Here is a 25,451-nt window from a genome sequence, read left to right as displayed (position 1 = left end):
CCATTGCTTTATACAAAGCCTCCAACTATATCCATGCATGGTGCTATTAGGTTACGATCGGTCGCTGTTATATCACAAATAAGTGAAGCTCGATCAACCACAATGATAAAGATTTCGATCACATATAGATACGCTGTTGTTAGATCCAACTTCCCAGTTGGTACGGGTCCGTGCTATCAATTTTCGATTATTAGATATATATGAGCTACGTTCACTTAATTCCAATCAACTTACAATTATATATGTTCTTAATGACAAATTCTCTTTGATTATTATGATTGTGATATCTAATTTGTTATGTCATCAAAGTATAAACACAGACGTATGATTTATGGAACTTCAGACTGAGTGAGACTCGTCGACGTAATTAGATCGAGATTGTTACCCTTCAGGAAATCAAGAGTAGTACTCATTTGTTAAGGGTACGATCTCAACGTTTCTTATATACAGATCAGCTATATATATATATGAACGTACTAGACTAATGAATTATGAGACAAAATTCTTGACCTCGTGGGACAAATGAAAATTAAGTGATGCACTCGGATAACTAGATGCTGCCGACACAATTCTCAATTCTCTATCTAGCTCTGTATCCTCGCATTCTACAACTTCGATTACCATTTGGTTCAATTAGTTTCTAGCTAGTACAAGATTAACGTGACGAAGGTAAATGTTAATTTTGTTATAGGTGCTTAAACGTCACTGTACCACAGCTATAAAAGCTACAAAGGACCACGATATCTTATCAAATCTTAGAGTCATTTATGCAACACTGTGTACAAGGGGACCGAAAAATTGATTTCATTTTGATAATTAGGAGTTCAAGATCACAATTCAACCAAGTTGTTTCTCTCTTTTCCATTTTTTCTTTTGATTCAAAACTTTTCAGATCTTATCTACAATTCATCCATAATATGCCGAGCTCGCTTATTGCTTCTTTCATTTGCGTTGTCAACTATACTCCAATTATTAATATGCCGTATTCTAGATATAATTGCTTCCCTACACCAACATTTTCAAGCTGAAAACGATATTCATGTCATTATATGTGTATGTATTAGTTATTTCATAAGAGTATTAGCTAGACCAGAGCATAATAATTCAATTAGGGTGGCCTTATATTTTTTTTGGACATGTGGGTTTAATTTATAGGGAGAAGTTTTTACTGTATATATGAAGAAGGTGTGTTTTTGTGCAATCGTATACAAAATCTCACCTCTTTTTTGTTTGATTGTTGCGTGTCAGATAGTGTTGGATATGAATCGGAGCGATTTGCTACTAGTCAAGCAATGCAATAATGCAAGATTGATATGACGTCGAGCAATAATTTTCTAACTTTGAATAATCGCAATCAGATACAATATAATGAATATATAGTTTGTTCCCTCAATCATTTTTGAATTCTAACGCACTATATATTATCGTATAATTTGCTATACTTGTATAGTGTATGCGATCATGATATATCATGTACATTACAACACACACATATGCATTCACATGAAAAGAAGAAGAAGACATCCTTTGCTACTTCAATATAACTTTTGCACTAGTGTACGTTTTAGTCATAGGGTTTTCGGTTATGGATCTGGATTTTTTGTTTTAATTTAAGTTGTTTGGATTTGTTTGGATATCTTATAACTATTAAATGAAGTGAAAATGATATAAAAATAACATGATGATCTTAATTGTACCTAATTTAACGTAGATAAGTCAAATTCTTTCGGCTATATAAATACAACCCTAAACCCCAAACCCTAATTAGCCTTTACGTCGAGATTAGAGCGCGCCGATCGTTGTTCTTCACTACCGAGCTACTCAACAGTGATGAAAGAGTGGAGTGAGACCAGTCAAAGCGGTCAGCTACTGAACACGAGGTCTGATGATTCACACGTGTGGGTAAAAAGCATGAGTGTGAGTGATAGAGAGTACAGTTTTCAACGTTGTCTGCCCTAATTCTGACGTCTTCGCACGAATGGGTTTGTACGTGTGTGTCAGAACTGCACGTGCGGTTGCGAGACTCTTTATTATTTCTGGAAAATTGGGACGGCCAACCAGTACCAGTTCTGACTCCCTTAACCCTAACCCTAGCCTTTTGCATTGGATTGTATTTCAGTGAGAGTGCAGCGATCCTGTACGTTCTTCCCGACCATGCTCACATGCACTCTCACTATCACTCTCTCCCTTCGATTTGCAAACCCTAATTATTTCTCTCTGCCTCTTTCTGTACGAGCTTCTGGCATCTACCTTTCAACCAGTTTCTCCCGAAACCATGCTTCTAGTTTGTTCCAACAGCTCAGTTCGTATCGAACTAGGTCGACCTTGGGTTTCAGTTTGAATTCGTGATTAATCTTAGCTAGGGTTTGGTTAATTTGGTTCACGAGGCTTCCTTTGCTCAAGTTTTAAAACTCGAAGCTGAACGATGTTTCAAGTATTTATCTCTAAGATATATAGTTGAGCTCAATTGGCCGGCATGGCAACTAGATATATCCGATTGGCCTGGGATATATAACAGATCGCATGCAGCTTAATTTGCTAGCTGTGTTGAATCTATTCTGGCCCTTGAGGAGTGATTGGGATGGTGTCCGGTGTGTCCCTATCTTTCACATGCAGAGAACATGTAACATACCGATCCATGATTGCAAAATGTTCGTAGTTAGCTACTATGTCTTGTCTATTTGGCTACTTGTGCAAAATGGTATGGAATCATATTATGCGATCGAGGAACTCCAGGACTCTTTGGATGCCTCTTTTATGTTTTTTTCTATTAAATTATGTGAAAAGATATGGATGATATGAGGATCTTTGGAAGTGTTATTTAAAATGAATGAAAATGTGACATATGTATACCTACATATATACTTTTCATAGTTAAATATCGTATACTTGTGAATGTGTCAATTTTTCTTAGGTGTACCTAAACCCTAAAGCGCAAGATGCATGCGTTTTCCTTAAAAGAGGTTCGTAAAAATAGTGTGTTATAGTAATATGAAACTTAAGAGGTTGTCACCATCAGGGCGGAGCCAAGTGCATGTTTGATTGGGCTCAAGCCCCACTGAAAATTTGAGATGATAAAAAAAAAAACCAAAGTATAAGCTCTTTTTGTTCTTGCAAATGTGTATGTTTGATTTCGTTAAACCCACCTGAGCTTTCGAGGACTGAAATTTTGAAGTGTTTGACTCTTCTTTTCTAACCATTTCTTTGCACACCAACACAAGTTTGATGGTAATCTGCTTTGTTTGTTTCAGTGATACTTATTTAGCTCTTCCAGTCTTATATTTTTGCATAGTTATACCCTAAACAAAATTTAGGCTTCGCCCAACATACAAAAACACGAAAACGGCCTAATAAGTACGTAACTCACCCCATCTTCGAGGGATCCGCCACTGGTGACCATGCATTCTATATGTTCTATAGTAATACAACAAATTTATCTATCAGGTTTGCACGATCATGCGTATTGTTTTCCACCTTCATGCTGTCAAGAGGATGAGAGGCATTCTCATTGGAGATGGACTTTTATCGCATCATGAGTAGTAGGTATTGAAAAACATTAATTGATAGACATGCTTGCCAAATCGTTTGAATCTTTGAGGCTAATTTGGTTGCTTTGTCTCTAATCAAGTAGTATTATGAACACAAAATCCCACTTAACTTCCTTCCGTCTTGTCCTTAAATGCATTAACATGAATTGTTGTAATTCCAGCAATCATATTCGTGATCGACTAAGCTAATCCTGGAAATGACAAATCAAGCACACATCATCTTTTTCACTTGTCGATCAAAAGAGAGGTTGAAACAGCAAAAGTGAATTCACTTTTGAATTAGAGATACGTTTTACCTTCTTGGTTATTGCCTGAAAAATGGGGGACAAAGCTGTCTTGCTTCAACCGAAATATAGGGGTAGCTATGTTCTAATTCAGATTCCCTTTAACTTGTTTAAAAGTTTAATGGCATTCGCATCCATTGAACATTTACGAGGGTCGATAGAAATGATAAGACACTAGCTTGATCTAGTAGAACTCTAACCTATTCAAGTTTGATATCCAACATTCACAAGTCTTTAATTTGATTGCCGAGAATTGGGGTTATGCGGATCTATATGATGCTGATAAAAGTGTCAGCTTCCAAAGAGTTAACAAGATGAAAAATCTTGGACTAGCGAGTCATGAAGTGGTAATCGACGTTGGATCCTGATGTTAATCGGGTACTTGCAGGCCACAAACGTCAGTTCATAATGTTTTTGGGTTGGTGATCTATCCTCCCCCATCCAATTCCATAATCCCAAAAACAAAACAAAAAGTTGAACATGCAGTACGTTTGAATTCTTACTCAGGTTGGAAATAATTTCCCACACTCCCAAGCGCCTGTGCGTGTATCGATCATTTGATATCTTAGCTAGAAATGTGTATAGAACTATATACCTTGCAAAAGGGAAAAGGGTAACAAATTACCATTGCTTTAGTAATCTCTCTTTCCCTTTATCTTTCACTCCAACAACAATTTCCATTGCTTATATATGCCTAGTTAACAAGAAAAGGCGTATCACTGTGTCCCATTTGTGCAAAACAATTATAGAAGTGAAAGAAGATTATCATCGGGTGAGCACACACGAGTGGTACCGTAAACTATGACAAAATTCCGACAAGAATGAGTGCAAAATAAGAAAGTAAAACTAAAACCCTAGCAAGCAGTAAGCTGGTAAAGAGTAAAAAGGGGTTTGGATGTTGGTGGGAACTGAAGTGACATTAGGAATGATTAATGTTGAGGATTAACGCATGGAGTACAATCATAGTGCATGGAAACTTTAGTATATAACTATAATGATGAACATGAAAACACAAAGCAAAGCATATGGGTTTTTGTAGGCACAATGGGAGGAGAAGGTTCTCTTTAGTCTCTGGCTCTGCTTTTTATCGATAATGATAGTACTTTGTGGTAGTAGTAGTAGTCCACTTGCGACCATGTGACCATCGCATTTTCACTTTCAGGCGACATGCTCCGACAACCAAACGTGTGAGAGCCATCATGGCTTCGATCTCAATTTCTCCTCCTCCACCACCATCACCACCACCGTTTGAGGATGCAGAAGCAAACCCTAAGGTTCTTTTATACGTGGATATGATCACGATCGGATCCAGTACTTCTCTAAGTTTTAAATATCTTAGATACTGATACGGTAAAACCGTAAAAGAGAGATATATCTTTTGTTACATGAAGGAGGATTGAAGTTATGATCTATAGTTGTAACTCCCACACTTCATTTCCCCCTTCACAACTTTGACTAGATCTTATAGAGGAAGATGGAGATTTTGAGGGTTCTTGTATGCTTAGGTTTGCCACGAAGATCCAACCTTGATTGGGTTGGGCCAATCTTTCCAAAGCCTTCCCTGCAAAATTTTATCATCGTTCCAAGGCCCAGCTCATCCTGAACAAAATGTTTGTTGCTCAGGAAGTCAAAGTTCAATATTTTAAGTTCATCTAGATTGTGCTTGATCTTCGGTGGGCATGTTCAACGTTATGTTTTATATCATAGTCTTTATACACTTTCTGTAGAGGGCATTTGGTCTAGTGGTATGATTCTCGCTTTGGGTGCGAGAGGTCCCGAGTTCGATTCTCGGAATGCCCCCTTCTTTTTGGCTCTCTTGCTAGCAAAGACAAGAATAATGTAACGAGACAGAGAGCAAATGAACACACAATAAACAGGATATATACAAACTCATAGATGTAAGCTAACAACAAGCCTACTTAGAAGCTTCAAGGCTTACATTTTTAATGGAATTAATGCTTTACTCTCAAATAAAATACCATATTTTAACATCAGTGAAAGATGTGATAAGTGAAAAGGTGTGACAGTAGAACAGAAAGTCCCAACTTTTGGGCTTGATATTAATGGGACACAGCAGCTAGCTTCAATCTTCATCATCCTCATCATCATCGTCTTCATCATCTTCCTACAATTGGAAAACTCATTCTATGGTAAGGATGAACATAGCAAGCACTTAGACAAGGAATATAGAGAACTGCATTCCAGTTGGAATATGATTGAACTATCTCAGCAAATTAAGTCTACCATAAACAGTTTACGGATTCATGGCAGTCAAAAAGTACACATTCAATTTCTATATTTAGACCACCAACAATCCAACCCTTCCTCTAATATTAGATTTCTTGATACTGCAAGGAATCATGAGGGTTTAACTTTTTCCTAGATGAAAAAGAAAAGAAAGAAAACCCCCAAAATGGATTCTTTAATCCAGCACCACTAACTAAAAATGGTAACAGTGAAACACTCATTTCCAAGTTCTTGAATTGTTACTTTGTTGGAGCACTTACAAAAGCAAGAATGAAATCATAAATATTGTGAAAGCACTTGATCTGGACATTATACAAGCATAAAGTTTCTTATACGAGAACTACAATAAATGTAGAATTGGATTGCCTAACATGTTGGTAAGAATAATAACAGTTCATACATTTGACTAAACCAAGAGTTGAATTGACGGAAACTCTCGAGGAACATGAAATGATAAACAAATATTTTAAAATACCATAATGCATACAAGATAAGAAAAATATTAAAAATCAATCTAGTACGCGGACTTGCAGTAGTAAAACAATAAGTCATAGCATTGAGGATTACCTCCCCACTCTCCTCATCTTCATGAGTCACACTGGCTTTTGGTTTCTCAGGTTCTTCATCATCATCACCATCCGTATCCTCCTGATAGAGAAGTGAGTGAGTCAGGAAAGCAAAGATAGAGAAACCATGAAGGGCCTTTTCCAGTACTGGTACAGATCAATTTACCTGTTTATTGTTGTAGGCATTCATAAGCTTTTCATACTCTGTTTTCCTTTTAGCTGCTTTAGCTTCATATGGAGCTTTTTCCTGTCAACAACAAGTACAGAGATCAATTAGAAAAGAGATGCAAAACACCACACATCTAATAAGAGCAAGGAGGAATCAACAGAAAGATAACTGAACTTGAGATACTAAGATATATATATATATATATATATATATATATATATATATCCTTTGCACTACACAGTACACACTCTTCAGTCTCTTGAGTTTTAAGTACTTAATAGTCTGCTAGGTTTCAAACTTGGTAATAATCCAAGATGACAACTTCAAATTCCCATTCAAGCCTCGAGGGCACTCCTCATGTAACGCCAAATGGAAAGTACCAACTATGAATGGCTCATTACATGATGATAGTGACAAGTACACACATCAAACTTTGTAAGTCATGAAAATTTTTCAGGTTACTCCTATATGATATTATATAGTACTTACCGCGGCAGACATAGATTTCCACTTTGCTCCTCCAGCTTTCCCCACCTTCAGTCAAAGCAACCACCAGTAATCACATCAATATCCAACTCCAGAAACCAAATGACAACACTTTCTGCTAAATGGTAAACAAAGTAAGATAGCTGCTTACAGCTGACACAGCTTTCACATTCGGGTGCTCTTGCTTGTAAGTTATTCTGAACTCTTCACTGCATTACCATTTAAAAGAGCTAGCATCTTATTAATGGCTCTATAGATGACGTGTTATCTAACAAATAAATACGGAAGTACTTACAGAAAAACAAAAAAAGCACTAGCAGGCTTTTTTGGTTTGTTAGGGTCCTTTTTGGCCGATTTTGAGTTCTTGGCCAATTTCCCACTGCTCTTGTTAACCTCAGCCACTGACTTTCGCTTTCCCACCTTTCTGAATTGAAGAAAAAAAATAGAATGACACCACCAACTTCCACTCCAAAAAGTTATGAACATAAAGTCAAATTTGGGTTCAAAGAATTGCCTGTCGTCAACGGGCTTCAATACTTCTTTCTTATCCTTCTTCACAGTTCCTTTGCCTTTGGCAGCCTTCATTGTTGTTTCTTAATTACTAGCTGAACACAAAACAATTCAATTTAATCACTGCCAAGTCCAACAAGAGCTATATTTAGTAACAATTGACAAAATCCTAATCATTGGCTTTATCAGATTATATGAGTGATCAAAGCTGTAGAAACATCCTATATCAACATCAAATTCTAACCCTTAACTCTAACAATTGGTGATAATTAGTCCAGCAAGTTATACTAGTACTATTGATCAAAGACTAAAACTTTCTGTACTTTTGTCAAACAGAGTTCATACCCAGATAAAACAAAACAGAACAACTTGATCATGCACCCAGATGGTCAATATTGACAAAAAGGAAATGAATTGTACAGGCAAGTCATCCACATAGTCAAAGCTCAAGAAAATAGTAAATTCTAGAGAACAAATATTCAAAATTGAAAACCTAGAAGAAGAATCACATACCTCTTGTTTTGCAGAGAAAAGAAAGCAGAAGAGAAGAGAACAGAAGAGAAGAGAGTAGAGGAAAGCAAGTTAAAGCAAGGTGCTAAAGACAAAGCAGAAAGGTAAAGACATTTGTGTGGGAGGTGATCAGGTTAGAGGGGATAGATGCAAAGGAGATATTTGTGGAAGGTATAGTAGATGACACCTGGAGACTTTTTGGAACTATTGAGGTGGTTGACCATGTAGGGGATCAAAGCCATTCATACATACACCCACCTCAGACAGTGCCTTCTGATTGGTCCTCAGCAAAACAACAGTCCAAAATGTTTTTTTGGGTGACAAAGTAGACACATTCAAAGTGTTGAGACTTTCTATTTATTTTTCGTTAGGGTTTGCTCACTCGATTACAGTAGTGAGTTAGTAATACACTCATCTAGTTAGTGTTCAGACTGAGTTTTATAAGGGTATCTCAATATGGGTAGACTAATCTAATCCTCTTCACGTAGACACACTTTTGCCACAGTTCAGTGGAAATTGAGACTTTAATGTTCAATATAAAAATAAATACTAAGTCGTTCGACCAACCTTACAAAGAAATAGATTGGTCTGGTGACAGATAATTGAAGACATCTCTTCTTCTCAAACTAACAGATGAATGCAGCTAAGCCCATTTAATTGAATTTGGGCTAATCGCAGTTGTTGACGTACTCGGTGTTGGGCCAATCTTTTCGAACTGTTGACCAGCATTGTACTCGAGTCAGTCGAGTGAAACTAGTCTAGCTAGCTCTTGTTTTTCTCATCTTCTTTTGCTTAATTATAACAGCAAGTGTGTGTATACCTATTTTTCCGTTCCATTCTAACTTCCAAGTTTGGAGTTTGATTGTGTATTGTACATTAAGAGTTCATAGTAACTTAGCTAACACTTTTGAGCTCATACATGAAGTTTTTGTGCTACAAAGATTTACATGAAATATCTCTGTCGAATGTCAAAGCATATGAAACAAAGCATTCATATTTCATACGTGGTTATGATCGTTGCCACAATCACACAGGACCTAAGAAGGAACCACATTGCAAATTACCATACAAGGTACCCTTCCAGAATCACACACCACCATTTCATATCCCTTCAAGCAATGTGAGGAGAAAAAAAAGTTTCAAGCAAGCATCCAACAGATAAGGCAAGCCAAACATTGTAAGGTCCACAATATATTCACCTCTCACATCCTTTTCTTAGAATCTATTCCTCACCCTCTTCCCTCTTTTTACATATATAATTAACCATCTCACTCTCCCTCTACTTAACAGTCCCACCCACACCTCACTGCTCAGACCAGCCTATGGCCACCACCACAGCTGCCGTCACTTCACATTTCTTTGGAGCTCAACTCCAAAACCCTAGCCCTAGCTTTGGAAAGTTCCAGGCTCTCTTTAGCTTCGGCAAGAAGTCACCGCCACCACCGCCAAAGAAGGCTCCCAAGAAGCCGGATACCGACCGGCTCGTGTGGTTCCCCGGCGCGCAACCGCCCGAATGGCTCGACGGTTCGTACGTCGGGGACCGCGGGTTTGATCCATTGGGGTTAGGGAAGCCGGTGGAGTACTTGCAGTATGACTACGACGGGTTGGACCAGAACCTGGCCAAGAACTTGGCTGGTGATGTGATCGGGACCAGGATCGAAGCTTCTGATCTCAACCCGACTCCGTTGCAGCCGTACACGGAGGTTTTTGGGCTGCAGAGGTTCAGAGAGTGCGAGCTGATTCATGGGAGGTGGGCAATGCTGGGAGCTCTTGGGGCTCTTGCTGTTGAGGGTCTCACCGGTGTTGCATGGCAAGACGCCGGAAAGGTAACGTAAAAGTTAATTGCTTCATGGTAAAAAGTTTCTAATTTTTTGAAGAATTGGAAATCATCGTTTCTTATTTAGCAATATTACTCCAAAGCATCTTAATTTTGTTTGATAAAATTAGGTTAATTCAAAGATGCAATTGTATATGTGAGCTTCACTATGCATCCAATGTTGCTAAGGTATTTTTTTTTTCTTACATCAAAGTTTATTTGTTCTAGATATAAACTGATAAACATTCCTTCTCATGATATTATTAATTTATGCACATGCATGTAATTCATACACACTAATGACTAGTTTGTAGATATTACTCATCAATTGTAGGATAAATCTAAAGTATACGTTCAAATTTCTGATATCTTCCGAGATTGAAAATGAAAGCATTTTACATATATATCTGGGAGAATAGCCTTCGGTAGCAAATAGGATAACAAAATTGCGATGATCGAAGAAGCAGTGTGCAGGAATAATCAACCTTAATTTGTCCATAACTGGTTTATGTGACATGAATCGTATCTTGTATCTTGTACGTGTATGGGATGAAATACCTATCACGGCTTTTAAATCATCGTGTCTTCTTGTTATCCATACAAGAAAACATCAACTCCATGATGGTCCTCACCCCTCTTGAGCTTATAAGGGCGTCCCTACGATCATGAATGTGATGAAAATGATAGGCAGACCATGACAAATTCAATTTAATCTAATTTGTTCTCACTTCATATGGATTAGTATGGTAGAAATTTTGTGTGTAAGATGTTAAGTTGTTTCATTTTGTTTCAAACATGGTAGGTTGAACTGGTTGAAGGATCATCCTACCTCGGCCTTCCACTTCCATTTTCCATTTCGACCTTGATATGGATCGAGGTGCTGGTTCTAGGGTACATCGAGTTCCAAAGGAATGCAGAACTCGACCCCGAGATGAGGCTATACCCCGGCGGCAAGTTCTTTGATCCGTTGGGTTTGGCCGCCGATCCGGAAGAGAAGGAAAGACTTCAACTGGCTGAGATCAAGCATGCTCGTCTGGCTATGGTAGTTTTCCTGATTTTTGGTATTCAAGCTGCTGTGACAGGAAAAGGACCCATCGCTTTTATAGCTACCTTTAACAAATAACCATTTCACATTACCAATCTAGCTTATGAGTTCATTCATTTCTCTCCCTTTATCTAAGTCCTTCACTTATACAGATATATCTCATTTTGTATATGCACATTCTTAATCAATTGCTATGTGTATGTTTCTCTGTGTAATATACTGCTACATTTACTCATCAGTCTTGCCAACTTATGTTCTTGGCTTCTTGCCATGTATATGTATTACTTATGGCCTTAATCTATACTATTCACCTTAATTAGTTCATAATCTATGCACAGTTGAGAAAAAGAAGCAGGACAATAATGCACATTATGTAATTAGATAATGACACTACCAAATGGATGAGCATTTGACTAATAGCTGGCTAGGTTGAAGAACTTGAGGACTTATAGGTTGAGGAATTTGCAGAAAGAGACGAGACACTTCCCTCCATCACCTCCAAGTCCAATAATGCTCATTCCAGTCATAGACATGTAAAACAATTTGTTAGGATTTGGTCATTTCTCAATTTAACATTGCTTTGCAAATTTAGTGGGAGCTAGCTTGCCTAAAACATCTTTAGAATTCATCTCACCCACTCCTCCTTCCCAATCATAGCAGATAGTTTAATGGACAAGGTGTCCAAATTTGCTTCCACTAGCCTTGGAATTTTGCTAGAAAACTCAATTATGTACAATTGAGAAAGTCTCTATGTACAGGTCAAATCTTGGGTAGGTATCGTATTGTAATTTGTCATGTCCAGAAAGACTTTGAGAGGTCTACACAAGCTTCTTTTAAAAGAGCTGGATGTTACATTACCAAAATAAATTAAAAACTTCAAAAATAATCATGAGCAATTGAGCATATCAGTTTCCAAAGGAACCCATCAAGATCAGTGACGTCTTTGGAAACATGGCAACATGCATCTCATTCAGTTGGTCTGTGAGCATATACCACAAGCATCACCTAACCAAAATGCACATAATTCCATTTGTAATAAGCAAATGGTAGGAATTGTTTCAGAAAACACAAATAAAGATCAAGTTTTACATCTAATTAAGCATATGAATCTTGTTGTCCAAAACCTCAACTCATAATCGCCATTAATAAAAATATGACTTTTAGATGGTGCTCTCGTTGATAAACATCAAATAGTTCAAACCAATAAAATTTGGGGTGTGAAATTCACGTTTCTCATTTTACAATTCATACTCTACGTTTTGGTAACATAAATTTTATCTTTACTAGCTTAAATTTTATCTTTTTATGAGAGCTAAAGAAAAAAAAAACGAGTTACAAATTAAGGTGTGTGAATTTCACTTTTATTACATTTTAATTTAGAATTATATGCTGAAATTAAAATTTAAGACACGATAAGAGGTGATATAATTGTTCAATCCAACACCAAAATCTCTGGAGATCAGAAGTGAACATTGGGTATATGCATACAAGTATAAACTAGGAACTTGGAAGACAAACTTGATCGAAAGATTTTAAAAAGTGAGTAAAATTGGCAAAAAATACCGTAGTATACACGTCTTGTCAGGTTCCACCTTTTAACATAGAGAAAGTGATATACTTACTAAATGCGATTGCTTCTCGGTCCACATTTCTTGCAACTGCAGACTCCAATACCAGAACTAACAGAAAAATCAAAGGTAATAATAAAGACACTAATTCTCTATTCCCTTTGTTTTTCTCCATTTCTTGTTCCCCACCAGATTCATCTTCTTCATGATATTGCTCCCATCTCTTTATTGACAAGTACAGAAATAATATCCATCTGTTTTGGGTTTTCTTGGATTTTAACGACGACCCTTTGTCTGAATCTTCATCTTGGCTCCAAAGTATTTAGCTTTTTTGGGTTGAGAGTGGAGGTATGGGAAGGCTGTTTGTGCTGAGTCTTGAGGGGAAGATCTATAGCTGCAAGCACTGCCGGACCCATCTTGCTCTGAGTGAAGACATAGTTTCCAAGGTTGTTTTGATCAATCAAAGACTCAATCTTTTTTGTTCATCTTTCTGTGATAATCTCTTGAAATTTGAGTTGGGTATTGATGATCTGTGTTTGGTTTTGGTTTTCTAGTTGGATTATATACATGCTGTTAGTTTTCTGGAATTATGGATCAAATGGATCAGTTAATCTGCTTTTGTGATTGCAGATCAATGTTCTTTTGCAAGCTTTTGTATTTTTGGTTTTCCAACTTGATAGAAGGTTAATCTTTATTAGAGTGGTAGTTGATTCCCATGTGGTCTCTGATGGTGCTTAGATGGTTGGTAGGAGCTTAAATGCTTTTATAAGTTTGCTTATTCTCTTCAAGTTTGTGTGGAATGACTAGAATCTAGGTGCTAGATGAGTGATTTTGTTTTGCATATTAGTTCATGGTCGAGTTGTGTTTTGGTCAAATCTAGATGTCTAAAATGTATTGGGATCCTATATCGTCCATGGAGTTTAAATTCACTGCCACCATAATGCTGCATTTACTTATCTTTCTTTGGGGTTGGATTTCGCAAAGAACTTGAATATGGTCTTACTGAAGAGGATAGCAGGGAGAAATTAGAGAATCCTCAACCATTCTTTACTGAGAAAGGGCTTGATGGCTTATGAGATAGCGTTGTTAAAAACTTGGGATATTTCACAGTACTATGTAATATGTCATATGTCATATGTGAAATGGTGTTTGCAGTTGTGTATTAGGCATATTTAAAGGCTGTGATCAAGTAGCATGAAACTACCATATTTTGATGATTTGTTTCTTTCGAGTGTGTTATCAGTTCTACAGGTCTAGTTAGCTTCTCAAGCTTCCTAGCAAGAAGCTCATAGTGTTTGGTTCTGGCATGTTGATAGTTTGAAAGTAGTTCTGTCCAATCAACACGTCTAGATTCAGACGGAATAAAAAATGAACACAACTAGTTATTGGACCATTTTTTTCATGAATGGGTGTACTTCTGTAGTCTGATATGGCTCTTAAGTACATTCAAATCAGAAGTGGTGTAACTCTGCCATATTTAATATTTAGTTAACTAATGGTGATTATTAGCTTATACTTTGATATTAATTCAGAACTAGTAAGGCCTGTTTAGATTCTTCTTTGATGCAGTTGTGTCATTGATAGTGAACTTTTCTCTTAAAGTGTCCAAGAAATGTTTCTTGGTAGTTTAGTTTCAGTAGAAACACATGTTCTGACGACATGTTTTGCTTGTGTTTCATTCAGTCTTTCCAGAGCAGGCATGGGAAGGCTTATCTCTTCGGTAAAGTGTAAGTTTTTCCTGATCTTTTGGGAGCCTTTTCCGTGTGTGATGGTGACACCAAATAGCCTCAAGCATTGGTCTCATTGTCTTATTTGTCATTTTAGTCTGTTAAGTTATGTAAACACAGCAGAGATGTGAATTAATATATGGGGTAGCTGGAGTCGGTTCTTATAAGAATCAGATATAGGATAATCTACTATAATCAGTGGGAGCAAAAACAGCATCACTCACTCAAAAACTATTAGTCAGTTATCTGCTTGCACTTGGTTGCTTTTAGATATGTGATTATCATCTCCATTCATGTTTACAGAGTGAATGTAACTTGTGGGGAGACTGAAGAGAGAGCGATGATGACAGGGCTGCACACAGTCGCTGACATATTCTGTGTTGGGTGTGGATCAATAGTGGGGTGGAAATATGTAAGACTAGAAAGCATGAATCATGACTTGTGTACATTTCTTCTCCTCTGTTATTTATTTTGAACTTTTGATGGGTTCTTTTAGGAGACTGCTCATGACAAGAGCCAGAAGTACAAGGAAGGAAAATCCGTCCTTGAGCGGTCAGTAACCAGTAGACTAGTGGAGGATGAAACTTTTGATTTCTAATCTAATTTGATTTCGTAGAATAGGTTATGAGTTTCGTGCTTGAGCAGGGTGAAGATATCTGGTCCGGAAGGAAACAATTATTGGGTCAGTCATGGAGGGCATATCGGCAGCAGCGATGCAGATGACGCTTGATTAACACTCAAGACTTCCATATTCAACTGTACATTCTCCAAATCTCATTGTTCTTTGTCAATCATGTAAAATATCAAACAGTCGAATCTGTCATTTTCGGTAAATTCTCTGCATTTGCCTTCGATAACATCATTGTTCAACATTTGATTGTTAATTGTGATTCAGTTTGTGTTCAACTTTGATCATCACTGTTCTTAATGTTTGTCTTCTGAATTTGATGGGTGTTGCTGCCTTCCTAAGGGCCTTTTGTTTTTGGCCCGTCTCAGTCCCTGGAGTTTCATACATCAAATGTTAAAAACCAAGGGAAAAAAATAAAACAAGCCTTAATTCTGAAAATTATTCCATAAAATCTGGCGGGAAATACAATTTGATGACATCAAACATCAAAGTGTCGAAACCCAACGGGACCCACCCTGAAAATCAATTTACCACTTTTTGTGTTAAAAACAAAAAAGAACAAAAAAAGGAGAACCACCCACCATTTTCTCCTTTATATTCTTTTCTTCATTTTTCCTTTTGGTTTGTCGTTTACACTCTAATTTAGTAATATACAATGATCAATTATGACCCAGTTGCTATAAAATTTCTGAAAGAGACCAACTTAGGTAGCAGGTCCAATTCTTTCAACAGATAACTGGTGTCTATAGTCACCCGACTTCAATTGTTATGAAAGAGATAGACACATGAGAAAATTTTGAAATGTAAGAAGAGTCAAGGAGTCGGCTTTCTGCAAATGATGAATAATTTGTCGCAACAACAAAGCAACTCTATTTTAACAACTCTGACAAATTTACAAAAACTATCATGTACCTAGCAAATATGTAATTTTCAACCAGATACCGAATCAGTTGGAACAGAAACTTGAACATCAAGAAACAATCAAACTGCAAGATGAATCTGGGTGTCAGGAATGTGTATGCTAGCTCTTACTTCTATCCCCGGCTAAAATGATCGGATAGTGACTTGGGGATAGGCCACGATATTCACTTCCAATTGCAATTCATAAATCTTTCATTTTCTGATGAATGCTGTCAAAGGCAAATCAATCGATTGAATAAACCATTCGTCCAGCGAGCTCTTCACCTACAACTTCTGTGTATCTACTCAACTGGGATTCCAAGTAACTTCGTTCCGTGGGACCAAAAGCTTGCTTTATATCCTCCAGCAGAAAAAACCCAATGTCAGTAAATGAAACCACAAAGTCAAGAAACTGAAAGGGGTTGATTTTGAGGGGAGATTTAAGTAGATTGAAATGAAGGATCTGAAGCTTTGACACATAGTATGATACTGAATAGGATAGTTTGAGGATACATACCTTGAATCTCACCCGAGATTCCTTCAACCCGATTAAAACATTACCAGCATCTTTATTTTCATATGCCAGATGTGGTTCATTGTCAGAGCTTTCAAATTCAGGCTCAATCATCCCTTCATCATACATAAACTCACTGTCTTGGTCATTGTCATCGTATTGTATTTCCATGACATCTTCAGAAGCATGAAGTGATGAGGAGTCCCTATCTTGTGAGACGGTACAATCCGATAAAACAGCATACTTGTTTCTGTCAAGCAAATGCTTGGATATATCAAAAGGAACCCACCTGGATAAAAATTCCAGCTTGTCAGCCACAAAAACTTTTAATGTCAGAGTACTAGCAAAACTGAAGCTGATCAGATCAACCTATATATTTATCAGAAATATTGATAGAGAACTGACAAAAATTGAAATGGAATGGCTTCTGATAAAGCCACCTCAAACCAAGGTAATAAGAGGCTTTCAAAATCAAACTTAGATGCAAAGTGACACTTACCGGTAACGAAGAGGACACAGTAGCTCAGACGGGCGATACGCTGCCTTATATCTCATCTTACTGCAGGAGTGGATGTAGTAACCAAGATAATAATATTGAAGAGTAGGACAATGGAGTTGATTCTCTTTCACCCAATTTATTTCTTGCAGGGCTGAATACTTCCCTAGTGAAAGGAACGCAAAGTCTGGGTCCCAGAATAAATATTTACTGGACAAACATTTAGGGAGAATGTCTATAACACCAACTGCAACAAGTTTGCCATCAATTACATATTGCTGATGGAAAGAGCCAAAGCCGCATGGGGGAACTGTACCATCATTAGTTGGGGGAACATATATTAAGGGAGTATCAACTAAGAACTTCTTATATGAGGCTTCTGTAACATGGTCAGGGGTATCATTGTGCACCATCATTTGATATCTTTTATATAAGGCATACTCTTCTGAATCAAAGCTGGCCCTTTTAAGACGAATCTCAAGCCTCCGCCTCTTCACCTGAGTATATTCAGAGTTATTTTTCAAACTGCTGCCTTTACTTTCTGACCTGGCAGTGCCTTTGAAGTTGCTAACAACATGAGCACTTCCATCTGATGAAGCAGGTTTTGTGACAGAATAAAAGTTTAAGTGTCCGTTGCAGGCCCTTACTGATAGACCAGAAGTGTTCCCCAACTGATTTAATGAACTTTCTAGCTTTTCAGCAATGAGTTTTGGAGACGACCCATTTTCCTCTGCAATGTGTCCCAATTCTCTCCCCTGGTGGGCTTCCTTCTTATCCGTTACACACTGTCTCATAGCAGCCGCTAGTTGAAATGCAATATTGCTGGAGTATAAGAGATCTTCAGACCCAGCAGCTAATAGCTTTCTTTTGGCTTGTAAAACCTTTTTAACAGAAGCTTTTGGACATTGAATGGCACGAAACTCCCCACTGTCTAAGCATGAATGAACTGCCTTATCAACTTGATCTGATAAGTAATTCAAAATTTTTTCTTCCCCATCTTTCTCTCCACTGTTTTTGGGAGCTGAGATTGAAACTCCAAGGTGGTTCTGGCCATGTGTATCCTTGGAAGCATTTGGCTCCACTGGCTGTTTACATTCCAAGGCACCATCTAAAAACCTAGGGATAGAAAACCAAAAAGTTTATTTTAGAAGATATACATGTCTTCCTGTAACTTAATATGGTATTCAACGACAGGGAATTGATCTCACTGAAACTTGAAAGTAGTTGTAATAACTATAAGATAACCACTCAAAAGCTAGTAACTTTGCATCATCTCACATTTTCTTTATACAAGGTACAAAATTATAAGATTCTAACCTTCGAATCAGTTAAGCAACTAATGCATCATATTAAACTCACCGAAAACAGGCTCAACATACCTCTGCATTCTTCTAGACACCCGAAGCTGCTCCTTCGAATGAACAAAATCACCAGCTTTCAAACGAATAGTATACGCAGGGCAGCACGTTCTTTCCATCTCCGGCTTGTAAAGAAAACAACCAGATCTTCTCCATCCCCGGTCAAGAAGATCTAGCAAACATCAAAACAACAGCCAAAAAAAAATAAAAAATAAAAGATTAAACTTGTATCATAACACTCTTTCATAATCTACACCGCTACACTAACACAAAAACATGCCAACAAAACCAACCTTGATAGTCATTAATCGTAACGCTATGTGCCCACAAACCTGCCAAAACCAAAAATTCAACGATTTAAACACCGATCAGCAATCAAACTGCGCAATTCTGTAACTAATTGCACAATTTTATAACTAATTTCGATTCATAATTCTTTCGCAACTATTGAAAACGGTTATAATCAGCAATCAACCAAATTGCGAAGCGAAAACGAACTGGAAACTTCGATGAGTGGAGGGACGAACCGTGAGAGATACTGGTGCGAGCTTTGGATCTGCAATAGCCGCAGGTGCTTTTGTTCTTGCCGTAATCGACGACCACGCTTTCGGCTCTGTGGTGGTTACTGTTGCTGCTCCGGCTGCTACTGCTGGCCTCGCTCCTCTTCATCTTCCCTGCCATTTCTGAAGAATTTCCGAATCTCAGCTCGAGGTGTGGTTCTTCTGCATCGGCGATGAGGTTTTAGCTATAAAACGACGTCGTGCTGTAGCATGATACCAATCGTGCGACCCTCTCTCGTTAGTCTCTAGTCTACTGATCTGACCGGCTCCGGGTTTCAGTTTGTTTTGATTATTTTGGGCTAATAGGAAAAAAGAAATAAAAATGCCTTTTGCCGAAACGTTTATGTCGCTCATTGTTTTAGTTAAAACTGTGGGCTATATGTCTTAATAAAGAAAATCGAACAAAACTGACCAACTACTAGGGATATGAAATCCACACACCTCAAATTTAAATTCACGTATCTTTTTTTTTTTTTAGTTAACACAATCACAAAAAGACAAAGTTTAAGTCACTAAAAAATAAAATTTAAGTTACCAAAAAAAAAAATGTGTGTGGATTTCAATTTCGGGTATGTAAATTTTACAACCCTTACTTAAATGGAGCAAGAGACAACAAGAAAGCTAACACACTTTTACAATGAGTTTCACACATACGAAAATAAATGATGTTTTCTATGAATGTGTTTTGGCATGTGAAAGCTTCAAATGTGAAAACTTTCGTTGAACCCTTTCGGTTTTTGATTTCTTGTCATCTGTAATAGTTTGTTTATAAAAGTTTTTTTTTAAAGATTTTCTTGGTAAAAAAGGGAAAAAAAAAACATATGGTGGAAGAAAATCTTTGAAGCCCTCTACAGAAAAATACACAAGAATACAGGGGCTGAAATGCAAATACACTCTTTTCAAAATTCAAAAAACAAAAAGGAAATAAATTAAAAAAGAGGGCAATATCGTGATTATCCACCCACCAAAACCCCCAACCTGAAAACGTTGGCTTTAAGTGAGAGAAACGACCCGACCTCTACCCTGCACCTTCATATCACTTTCCCAATTTCACACCCCAAATCCCCACTTATTTACCACTCACTGCCACTCCTCCTCTTCCCCCCTCACTCTACTCTCTGAAATCTCCGATCTTCCAACCTCCGCTTCTTCTTCTCTGTCAACTTCAAGCTCAGCTTCGCACCAATGACGTCACATCCTCCGAGCTCAGCCTCCATCGTCTTCGACCTCCAGCAAAACTGAGCTTCGTTCGTCAACAATGGCTGTCCGTTACAGCTGAGCACTCTCCAAACCCTAACCTCTCTCAGCTTAAGCCATTGGAAGATAGTGAAGCGAGCTCGCCAATTCGTCGCCGGCGAGTTTGATTGGCTCAGGTTTCAGATCTAACGCCGGTGAGATTCGGTGCTTAGGGTTTTCGGTAACGGCGAGAGGACGTTTTGGTTTGAGAGGGATTGTTATTGGTGGAGCGGTGGTTGGAGATTAGGTGTTAGGGTTTAGGATTTGTTTAAGTTTTTATTTAGTTATTTATTGTTGGATTTGGTGGAGTTTTGGTCGTCGGAGATATGAATCGGAGTTTTAGGGCTCAGGAGTCGCAAATGCAGGCGGTGATGAAGCAGAGGCAGCAGCTCAGGGCCTCGATGAGGAAGGAGAAGGAAGAAGAGCTGGCGTTGTTTCTAGAGATGAAGAAGAGGGAGAAGGAGAGGAACGATCTTCTTCTCAACACTTCTGAAGAGTTCGATGCGCCTTTAGGTACATTTGAATTCTTAATTTTTTTGGATTTCGGAGTGAAATGTAGGATTTCAAATTTAGTTCTTGAACTGGTGCTGTATTGGTGTTATACTTGGCTTGAATTGTTTTGGAAATGTGGGTTGAATAGTGTGGTTGTTTCGACATTTGCAGGGGCAAAACCCGGAACTTCTCCCATTTTTAATATATCCTCATCGACGCCGGCGCCCCCCACACGCAAGAGTGGAACTGATGAGTTTCTCAATTCGGAGAATGATAAGAATGACTATGATTGGTAATGTGGTAGTATAGATTACATTTTCTCTGTAAAAGTTGTTTTTTAGCTGAGAGGGTTTTGATAGATAATAGGGGAGCTACTATGAGTAATTTTTTGGTTCAGAGTGAGAATATTGGCAGGCTATTTAAGTTTCATATATGAGGTTGTTTATGTGATTACGATTCTGATATGTCTATGCATAGTATGTAGTGTTTACCGGAGGCTTACGATATCAATTATTGGAGTTGTGCCCCAATTCTGTCTGCCGTTTGAAATAGTTTGGATTCTAAATTTTCTAGACAAGGTCCAACTTTTTATAGATGTTACATGCTTAAAGTGGGTGTCGGTGATTTTCAAGGTGGCTAAAACGTGCTGGCCTTTCCTTTTGTTTTGCCTCTCAGACCATATATCTTTACCACTGCTTAAATTTCCATAAGTATGCTAGTGCTGGGGATATGAACTCCTGAGAAAGGAATGCTGTCCACAGTTCATGGAAACATGTGTTATTTTGTTCTTAAGAGCATATTAGGATCAGACTTTAGCAGAGGTGGCAATTGGCTTTTGAAGTTGGGTCTTATTATATATTATGTTCTGCTTTAACTGAGATCATTATATGATTTTTCCCCCCTTGCTGCAGGCTTTTAACTCCGCCTGGGACTCCTCTTTTCCCTTCATTGGAAATGGAATCACATAAGACCATGATGAGTCAGCTTGGAACTCCAAAGGCTCGTCCAACTGCACTCAAATCTAGAGTAAGCACTTCCTTATTATGAGCTGGGTAGTAATTCTTAATCTGGAGTGGTTGGAGTATATGCATCTCTATGTGATAGGAGTAGCCGTTTCATATGGATTTGGTTTTGACTCTCCTTTTTAACTTTCAAGTAATTAATACGCTTGGCATTTATTAATCCTAAAAAATATGCAATAGGAAGCAGAAAAGGTCAAAACTTGTTCATTGCAAAGCCTGATTGGCGGTTACATGAGTGTCTGAACTATTGAACTCTTTCGCATCTGCCCAAGCTGCAATCACATTGCTCAGCTTATAAATTGCGTTTGAAAATTTTACTTGATTTGAGAAGGTTTTGCTACTGTTTAGCTAAAAATGTTGAAATCTCTTGAAATAACAATATTATGTCTGAAGTAATTGTGGATTTCACGGTAATTTTCAGTTTAGGTTTTTTTAGTTATAGTTGTGCTCAAGATTCATCTATTGTTGCTAAGTCATTTCTTACTTGTGGTCATAGCTAGCAAACCCCCAGCCAGAGCCTGGTGCTAGGAGCAACTTAGTGTCTAAACAATCAGCTTCTTCCCCCGGGTTGAATTCTTCAAGTTCTGGTATCCGGAGGCCCTCATCATCTGGGGGTCCAGGATCAAGACCTGCCACACCAACTGGACGCCCCACAGTGACTTCAGCTCCTAAACCTTCAAGATCTTCAACACCTACTTCTCGAGCATCATTAACCAAGTCCACAGTTTCGGCAGCTAAGCCCACAGTTTCTACAACTAAATCCACAATCCCTGGAACCAAATCCACAGTTCCGGCAACTAAATCTACAATTCCCTCAAGATCCTCTACACCGTCAAGGTCTACAGCAAGATCGTCAACACCAACTGGCAGGTCCACCGTGCCCCCACCGAAATCTGTATCTAGAGCATCAACACCAACTCGTCAACCGTCCATGCCATCCAATTCACCTAGTATGTCAGCTCCTACATCAAAGCCCTCTCCTTCAGTTTCAAAGCCAGTACCTGCAGCAACAAGAAATCCGGTGCCATCACGTGGCGCATCCCCGACTGTGAAATCTAGACCATGGAAGCCCTCGGAAATGCCTGGATTCTCAATGGACGCTCCACCAAATCTAAGGACAACACTTCCTGATAGACCACTTTCAGCTTCTAGAGGTAGACCTGGAGCACCCAGCTCTAGATCTTCTTCCATTGAGCCCAGTCCTCCTGGAAGACCAAGACGGCAATCATGCTCTCCTTCAAGAGGAAGGGCTCCCAATGGCAGTACTCATATTAGTGGGAGCTCTGTTCCTGCATTCAGTCGTGGGCGTTCTAAAGTTAATGACAATGTGAGCCCTGTTTTAATGGGAACAAAAATGGTTGAGAGGGTAATAAATATGCGGAAACTGGCTCCCCCCAAGCATGATGACAAACAATCACCTCATGGTAACTCTGGGAAGTCATCTTCATCCCCAGACAGTTCAGGCTTTGGTAGAACACTCTCAAAGAAATCCCTTGATATGGCTATACGTCACATGGTAATCATTCTTTTCCTGTTTATGATTTGATGTCCATCCCAGAATCAGTTGAAACCCAGTAATATTAATATTTGATTTAACTTTTGATTGCAGGATATAAGGCGAACCATTCCTGGTAATTTGCGGCCGTTGATGACAAATATTCCTGCATCCTCTATGTACAGTGTGAGATCAGGGCCTGCACGAAGCAGAACGGTTAGTGTTTCAGATTCTCCTCTTGCCACCAGCAGTAATGCTAGCTCTGAAGTCAGTGTAAACAACAATGGCCTTTGTTTAGACGTGAGTGGAGTAGAAGATGATATTGGCAGTGAGAGAGGTGGTCGATCTCCTGCCGGTGTGCAAGGTAGGTGATGGCTTCGAGGCTTACAATCTCACAAAACGTGCATCCCTAATCTATCATTCTTAATTTGGGTTCTAATCATCATCTAGATAATCAAATGAAAGAAAGCCAATTTCCTGAGACCTGACCAGAATTGTGCCTCTATGCTTGATGTAAATTTTACTGGAAATGTTGGCAGGGATGTAATTCATGACATTTGTAATATTTAGGGAATCTAGTTCATGTGCCTAACAGTCTTTCTGGGTTCATTTTCTGCGGATAGATGTATTGAAAAGTTCAACCGTGTTATTGAAAACCAGAGGTTTTACTGCTGCCTGTTATTGTTCTGTTGTCTCCAGTATTTGTTACTTCTGATTTCTGAACGACTACTTTCTTCAAACTATGGAAGCCTTTTCAATATCTAGTTGCATTACATAGATGGACGACCCACTATGAATTAATCGATTACCAAACTTTTGACAATGAATTATCTATCTAGCATTTTTGTGTTGCAGCTCTTTCTTCCACGAGCTGAGCTGCTCGAACTCGTATCAACAACGCTCTCATTGATCTGTGCAACTGTTTATCAGAAGTCATTGATCCTGAAATAATCGCGAACGTTGAAAATCTTCATCAGTTTTTATAACCTGCAGTTTACAGCATCAAGGTACCCAAAATGTTCCTTTGCATAAGTTGAAATACGAGTGCCACTTCAGTTGCAAGAACTTAATTTAAGACATACTTCTGGATCCACCAGAGGTAATAATATACTCTTGCAATCCAGGAACCCACGAACAGTTTAAATCGGAGCAATGTTCTACTAGATTTGTAGAAATAGTCCAATTAGTTTCCGCCCCCGTATAATTCCAATCTTGTTTTAACAGTGCAAGAATAACTAACATGTTGATTTCAAAACAAAATAATAACTAACACGTATGCCTTTCAGTTTCAGACTCAATGTGTGACTTCATATGAACTAAGAAGCTTTCAGACTCAGCGTGGGACGCCATGTGAAAAGAAACACTTGAATTAGTACTGCAATCATCACTCTCTTCATCAACCTCTGGAACCTTTGCTATTTCAGGTGGAACCTCAATTTCAAAACATTCCTTCAGTTCCTTATACACAACATTGATATCTGGTCTTTCGAAAGCTGTTGATGACACACATTCCATGGCGATTTCTACCGCCTTCCAAGCAGAGGAAACGTTGTAAGTCCCTGCTTGTATCCTTGAATCCAATATACTTTCAATATCTCTTCTCTGAAACATAGGCCTCACCCATTGACATATGTGAACAGGTTCGGGTTCTACATCTTCTATTATTGCTGTTCTGCCCGTGATTAGTTCTAGCAACACAATACCAAAGCTGTATATATCACTCTTTTTGTTCAGCTTTCCTGTGGTGTAGTATCTGAACATAATGACATGAAAAGAAGAAAACCGAAGAATGTAAGTTATGCTTATCTATCAGCAATTTATCTTTCAGTAATGCTAAGTAACTTATGTATGTCTTTACTAACTTACTCAGGATCAAAGTATCCTCTAGTTCCTCTGACGTGATCTGTCATGGTATGAGTGGCGGTTTCAGTTGAAAGAAGTTTGGAAACACCAAAATCACATATCTTGGCTTGCATCTTTTCAGTTAACAATATATTGGAGGTCTTTATATCTCTGTGGATTATGGGAGGCTTGCAACCATTATGTAGATAATCCAGTCCTGCAAAATATTATCTGCCTTTTAAAAGCCTAATCGATGTCAGGTACTAATGTACATCATATTGCAACTCAATCATGATTTAGGAAATATATAGGAAGACCAAAGGAACAATCCATTTCACATATATATTGTTCTTATATCTCAGCTATTGTATACCTTGTGCTGCATCCACTGCGATATGAAGTCTCTCCTTCCAAGTCAAAATGTTTCCNGTA

General features: G+C 38.2%; 6 protein-coding genes and 1 non-coding gene across 9 annotated transcripts in view; 4 read left to right on the top strand and 3 right to left on the bottom strand.

The window, feature by feature from the left end:
* Window positions 1-5,560: 5,560 nt before the first annotated feature.
* On the top strand, window positions 5,561-5,632 carry TRNAP-UGG. Its single transcript has one exon. It is a non-coding gene; the product is annotated as a tRNA-Pro (tRNA).
* A 56-nt stretch (window positions 5,633-5,688) lies between these two features.
* On the bottom strand, window positions 5,689-8,504 carry LOC101301045 (high mobility group B protein 1-like). The gene is made up of 8 exons (XM_004307590.1): window positions 8,324-8,504; window positions 7,815-7,905; window positions 7,596-7,724; window positions 7,452-7,509; window positions 7,304-7,348; window positions 6,812-6,892; window positions 6,647-6,727; window positions 5,689-5,957 (listed from the first exon to the last, which is right to left on the bottom strand). The coding sequence occupies exons 2-8, from the start codon at window positions 7,883-7,885 to the stop codon at window positions 5,916-5,918; spliced, it is 507 nt and encodes a 168-aa protein (XP_004307638.1). The 5' UTR covers window positions 7,886-7,905; window positions 8,324-8,504; the 3' UTR covers window positions 5,689-5,915.
* A 904-nt stretch (window positions 8,505-9,408) lies between these two features.
* LOC101300760 (chlorophyll a-b binding protein CP29.3, chloroplastic-like) lies at window positions 9,409-11,418 on the top strand. The gene is made up of 2 exons (XM_004307589.1): window positions 9,409-10,146; window positions 10,939-11,418. Exons 1-2 carry the CDS (start codon window positions 9,643-9,645, stop codon window positions 11,257-11,259), a joined length of 825 nt encoding a protein of 274 aa, XP_004307637.1. The 5' UTR covers window positions 9,409-9,642; the 3' UTR covers window positions 11,260-11,418.
* Window positions 11,419-12,809: 1,391 nt separating this feature from the next.
* Window positions 12,810-15,654, top strand: LOC101300288 (protein yippee-like). Of its 2 annotated transcripts, none has more exons than XM_004307587.1 (6): window positions 12,810-12,878; window positions 12,991-13,195; window positions 14,433-14,476; window positions 14,780-14,888; window positions 14,973-15,028; window positions 15,122-15,654. In XM_004307587.1, the coding sequence occupies exons 2-6, from the start codon at window positions 13,100-13,102 to the stop codon at window positions 15,204-15,206; spliced, it is 390 nt and encodes a 129-aa protein (XP_004307635.1). In that variant the 5' UTR covers window positions 12,810-12,878; window positions 12,991-13,099; the 3' UTR covers window positions 15,207-15,654. The 2 variants fall into 2 exon arrangements, with proteins under 2 accessions (XP_004307635.1, XP_004307636.1); XM_004307588.1 differs by having other exon boundaries at window positions 12,836-12,878; window positions 13,069-13,195.
* A 248-nt stretch (window positions 15,655-15,902) lies between these two features.
* LOC101299816 (arginyl-tRNA--protein transferase 1-like) lies at window positions 15,903-19,198 on the bottom strand. Of its 2 annotated transcripts, XM_004307586.1 has the most exons (6): window positions 18,900-19,198; window positions 18,666-18,704; window positions 18,394-18,544; window positions 17,018-18,130; window positions 16,522-16,807; window positions 15,908-16,365 (listed from the first exon to the last, which is right to left on the bottom strand). In XM_004307586.1, exons 1-6 carry the CDS (start codon window positions 19,051-19,053, stop codon window positions 16,249-16,251), a joined length of 1,860 nt encoding a protein of 619 aa, XP_004307634.1. In that variant the 5' UTR covers window positions 19,054-19,198; the 3' UTR covers window positions 15,908-16,248. The 2 variants fall into 2 exon arrangements, with proteins under 2 accessions (XP_004307633.1, XP_004307634.1); XM_004307585.1 differs by having other exon boundaries at window positions 15,903-16,807.
* Window positions 19,199-20,107: 909 nt separating this feature from the next.
* On the top strand, window positions 20,108-23,851 carry LOC101299528. Its single transcript, XM_004307584.1, has 5 exons — window positions 20,108-20,681; window positions 20,832-20,952; window positions 21,572-21,686; window positions 22,179-23,198; window positions 23,292-23,851. Exons 1-5 carry the CDS (start codon window positions 20,495-20,497, stop codon window positions 23,547-23,549), a joined length of 1,701 nt encoding a protein of 566 aa, XP_004307632.1. The 5' UTR covers window positions 20,108-20,494; the 3' UTR covers window positions 23,550-23,851.
* Window positions 23,852-24,073: 222 nt separating this feature from the next.
* LOC101298654 (probable LRR receptor-like serine/threonine-protein kinase At1g51880-like) overlaps window positions 24,074-25,451 on the bottom strand; it is a 15,532-nt gene continuing 14,154 nt past the window's right edge. The window contains exons 7-8 of the mRNA XM_004307581.1: window positions 25,044-25,236; window positions 24,074-24,930 (exon numbers count right to left, since the gene is read on the bottom strand). Coding sequence (XP_004307629.1) covers window positions 24,444-24,930; window positions 25,044-25,236 — 680 coding nt within the window. The 3' untranslated portion in view covers window positions 24,074-24,443. The remainder of the gene's footprint in view (window positions 24,931-25,043; window positions 25,237-25,451) is intronic.

Source organism: Fragaria vesca, linkage group LG7 (assembly GCF_000184155.1).
Source record: "Fragaria vesca subsp. vesca linkage group LG7, FraVesHawaii_1.0, whole genome shotgun sequence".
Lineage (NCBI taxonomy): Eukaryota > Viridiplantae > Streptophyta > Magnoliopsida > Rosales > Rosaceae > Fragaria > Fragaria vesca.
Note: the sequence above shows the minus strand (reverse complement) of the source record. Positions and strands in the feature narration are given on the sequence as shown.